Source organism: Hippichthys cyanospilos, chromosome 17 (assembly GCF_059441005.1).
Source record: "Hippichthys cyanospilos isolate Australia breed blue-spotted pipefish chromosome 17, RoL_Hcya_1.0, whole genome shotgun sequence".
NCBI lineage: Eukaryota > Metazoa > Chordata > Actinopteri > Syngnathiformes > Syngnathidae > Hippichthys > Hippichthys cyanospilos.
Window position 1 is genome coordinate 1,832,752 of NC_142385.1, and position 4,749 is coordinate 1,837,500.

Genomic DNA, 4,749 nt, shown 5'->3' on the forward strand with positions numbered 1-4,749 from the left:
AGTGACTGGTATGACTGGACTGGCCATCTGGAATAGAGGGTAGATGCTTGATGGGCCTGCATTTTTTGGAGCTGACGCAGTGATATTTAATTACACCCTCACCTAAGAGACCACCCCAAAAGAAAAAAAAAGAAAAAAAAAAGAATTCCTGGCAAGGTCATTTGTCTCAAGTTGACTCACACAATTTTATTTACGCGTTTTTGAGGATCCCTGAGCAAAACCTTTTGTTCAAATTAGTTTTGTCTCATATTGTGCATTTATCATCAATACACTGGCACTAATAAATTTAGACAACTGCATACAGAAATGTGTTTATTGCCCCACTACTTCAAATTTTGTCAGAAATAAAAGGTTTCTCCAAAATTATATTTGCATTTTCAGTGTAATATGAGCTCATTGTCTCACTTGAAAACCAGCACTGTGGTAATAGTACTGTTTTGCAGAGAACGTAAGCTGTGGTGTTTGCAATATGCAACATATGTAAAACCTCAGTGACTAGAAATAATCAAATGAAGTCATTTAAATCAAAATGCAATACAGTGCATTTATAATTGAGCAGATCTTGACAGTGAAAATCAAAGTGCTATTAATTTTTATAATGTATGCTGTAACTTGCTGAAGACATCACGTATCATATTTTTCCTTTCACAATATTTGCTTGGCAATATGCTGCAGTAAAATAGAATCCAGTGCAAAATAATGTATGTGCAAGGTATTAAGTTTTCTTAAAGATGACTTTTCAAACTAATCACAGCTTCACTTTGCAAGTTTAAATTACAGTATACTGCAAATTTCCACATGTACAAAATGATAAATAGCGTGCACCTATTATGATCACAATAAATAAAAAGTTTCAGTGTCTTTGGTTGCCAATGCCTTCTAGACTGGTGTCAGGGAAAGAGAATGTCAATATCTGAGATCCTTCCAACCCCTTTCAAAACCATCCTGTCTTCATACACCGAGACAGTTCCAAAAGCATTGCTGTCGGGCGGTGTCTCGATGACCGCCTGCAGCGTAAGGTTGTGAATTCCTGTGCTTTTATCCAAGCAATAACCGCCATCGTGATCATGTCCGGCTATGAAACACACCACACTACTATGGGACTGGATAGTGGATAGGAGTTCATCAAAGTTCCAGGCCAGGCACATGGGCGTAGTGGAGAATGGATGGACTGGGAGGTGACCTGAAAAGTAAAACGACACGATTTTCACAGCTTTAAATTCAATGTGATAAGGCAAAAAGTTTAAGATTTTTCTACATTTCCACATTCAGAACCAAAATAAGATGAATCCACAGCAAGCTCTTGACCTTGAAAACTATTATTTAATGATACGATCATAAATCTTGATATATTATTGCATGTTGATACAAACCAAAAGTGGCTTAAAATATGTTGGCCTCTGACATAGAACTATCTTCGTCAATAGGAGTGATCTGAAGGGAAAGCTTTATTACTCTCAAGTAGGGCTGCTCCATGATGGCCAAAATAATAATCACGATTTTTTTGGTCAATTTTGCAATCACAATTATTAATCACGATTATTGATCATGTTTGGTCAATTATGTTTATTTATTGCACTTATTTTTAAACAAGCAGTATATACTGTATAAACAAGGCTTGATACATATAAATAAATATACTCAAATAAATAAAGTATACAATTATGGCAAAAACTTGCTCTGAGTGCGAACCATTGAAAAAAAAAAAAGGATACTTAGAACCAAGCACATACTAAAACAGACGTGTAAGAACACCTACAACAGCCTTTAAGTTTTTTGCAAGAAAAAAAAAAAACAAAACAGTACAAAAGTACCAGAATCACTCAGAGTATGGACTTAGCAGTCAAAATGCCATTTTTAGTCATTTCAAACTTAAATTTATTCAAATTTTTCCCAATCGGATTTTCCAAAATGGTTCTCAATTGACGGCTACTACGGTATACTTGGGGCTGAGAAAAGCGGAGGCTTTTGGCATGCAAACATGTGGTAAACGTCATCTAAAGCAGTGGTCCCCAACCTTTTGTACACCGCGGACCGATCTACACCTTAGATTTATATTGCGGACCTGGGGGTGGGGGTGGGGTGGGGGGTTTGCTGGCTGCTCTAAAAACCACATCACAAACGAACCGTTTGCTGAATCGCTACACTCATTCGCGGGGCTTTCTGTCGCTATTGTACTTTTTGTCCACTTTTTTGTCGCGCGAGGAAAGGAGGGGAGTGGAGCGGGCTTGCTGTACACTTTACTGTAGATCCGAAAAGAAGAGTATTGCTGAGAACTTTCACTTTTCTGGGATGTGACAGAGCCAATATTTTCACCGACAGCACCTTTATTTTTTGCGCCAATACTCGCCTGCCAAAAAATAAAAGTTTCAATGTCGCAATAAAGTGGCCTAGACCGTGCTAAATACTGTGCTGACAATGCTGCGCTTTCGTTAGCTTAGCACAGTAACTACGGTTCAACAGCTGTTAAGTGAAGCAAACGCTGCACATACCAGTTGTCCTAAGTTCTCGCTTCCGCCTTTCTAGAAGCCAGGTGAGGGCTCTTGCTTGGCTCTGTTTCGTATTGAAAGCTCAGCTGGCCGTGTTGGATCGCTCCCGGTGAACGCAAAGCAGCCGCCATGATTCATTCCTGCCCCCTGCGTGAGCCGTTGAATGTTCCCGAAGTTTGATTGGCTGTCGCGACGCGAAACGCGGAAATAGTAAAAATAAATAACGCGAACTCCATTGACTACAATACAAAACACTTTGCTTTTTTGCCTCGTTCGCGTTTGGTGTGCACGTACCATTAAACTAAATCATCTCCAAAACATTATTTCGGGTGCTGCCCACGCCGCCTGGTACCAGTTGATCCGCGGACCGGTCGGGGGTGGGAACCACTGATCTAAAGGCTTTTAGGGTGGAATTGAAACCGGTATTCACCGGCAAACACCAATAAGCTACAGTTCGTCCGACATGTTTTCTTTCCGGCGTTTCCACGTGGTAAAGAAATTCCAGAAGGTATGCGTTGCGGAAAATCTGGTCTGCGTGGACACCGTGGTTGCAGAAAATACGTCATTTTGACGCGTGCAGCTGCATCGAACTCGGAGGGCGAGTGGAGCTTAAACCACGGTGCGGACGACGTTCTTGCAGGATATGCTCGCTTGCTATTTCTTAAGCTTAATGATGTCTTAACCTTGCGTTTGCCCCCTGGTGGTAGGATGACTGAAAGTGTTTGATTTGGCATAGTGATCCCTCCTACTTCGTGGTCTCAGATATCGCGGTCTCAGTACTTCGCGGGTTTTTCCAGGAAAAATTAAAAATATTTAAAAATAAAAAATATTTAAAAAAAAGCGCAAAAATGGAAAAAAATTGAAAAAAGCAAAAAAGTACATTTTACAGTACTGTATTCATCAAATAACATAATATAAATTAAATAAAGTAATATTAGTTAATAACTATGTTAAGAATTCTTCAAGCGTTAGAGTTCGTGACGTTTGTTATCTTATTTTGAAATATATGCTTTTAATTTATTGGGTTGCGTTGCATTTCCGTTTCCTGTTTTACGTTCTCTGTGCGTCATTTCGCTCGTTACGGTGACGTAGTGAATGACAATGTAAGCTCATATTTATAGTTTATTATCAGTTATGTTGATAACGCACGCTACTGCCTATGTTTAGTAAGCGATGAGTGTTTATTCTGTTTATGTGTTCGTTTGTGTAGAGGTTGCACTTTATAGTTAGTAGTTGTTAGTTGTTGCTAACCCGCTAATGTTGGCTAAAAATACAGTAAATTCATAGATTAAAGTTCGTCAAGTGTTTATATGTTAGTTGACTGACTTAAACATTGTTGTATATTTATTATTCAACAGATACTACATGATACACCATACATGAGCCAAAATAAATGTGAAGTTCAACGTGATGACTTGCGAACTCTTTCACCGGAGTCTTGGTGCAGATAACCAGTCCTGAGAACAAATTCTCAACAAACTAAGTAATATTAGCTATTTAATGAATATACAATAATGTAAATAATGTTAATAAGAATAATGTAATGTTAAATAATAGGAGAAAGGAAATCAAATACGCAAAAAATACACAAAAAAAAGGATTGTTTATGGTTACTGCGGCTATATTGGGGCGTACATAGAAATCTACGAACTAATACCCTACTTTGCGGGGGGTTGACACCCCCCATTACCCGCGAAAAGCATTATGTGAAACTGTTTTAGGAGTGTGTTGACAAATCAAGAGTCATTGAGGTCAGGGGTATTACACCCACGGGACGCAAACTGCGCATGTTTAAATTAAAAAAAAACATTTCTTCATTCAGTCTGTTAAGGAGTGCTACCTTGTGGAGAAATTTCACATTTGTACAGTTAAATTGACTGATGTCACTTTTGATCTGGACAGGCTGAGGTAGTCAAGAAAATTCTACTTACTAACAATGGTCACTTTCTCCTGTTTCTTGTCAGCCAAGGACAGAACGGAATCAAGCCAGTTTAGCTGGGCCTTGCTGTAACCACCATTGAACTTTGAGAACCTCTGCTCTAGGTCATCAAATAAACCTAGGACAAGTACAAAAATAAGACAAAAACACTTAAGCCTAGCATTTACTGAAAGAGCTAAACTAATATTACTTGTAATAATTACATGAAATAAATTGCAACTGAAATGCAAATGAAAAATAAGCATATGTAATAATAATAAGCATAATGTATGTACGTATAATATTCTTAAAATGCAATAAAATGGGACCCAGTTCACGAGA

The 4,749-nt window shown here is 38.3% G+C and overlaps 1 protein-coding gene across 2 annotated transcripts in view; it reads right to left on the minus strand.

Moving 5' to 3' along the window:
- Nucleotides 1-299: 299 nt before the first annotated feature.
- The window catches only part of adprm (ADP-ribose/CDP-alcohol diphosphatase, manganese dependent), a 31,183-nt gene continuing 26,733 nt past the window's right edge, over nucleotides 300-4,749 (minus strand). The window contains exons 2-3 of one of the 2 annotated variants that reach the window (XM_088439196.1): nucleotides 4,421-4,546; nucleotides 300-1,183 (exon numbers count right to left, since the gene is read on the minus strand). In XM_088439196.1, the coding sequence (XP_088295322.1) occupies nucleotides 891-1,183; nucleotides 4,421-4,546 (419 nt within the window). In that variant the 3' untranslated portion in view covers nucleotides 300-890. The remainder of the gene's footprint in view (nucleotides 1,184-4,420; nucleotides 4,547-4,749) is intronic. The other variant, XM_088439197.1, reaches the window with a different exon arrangement.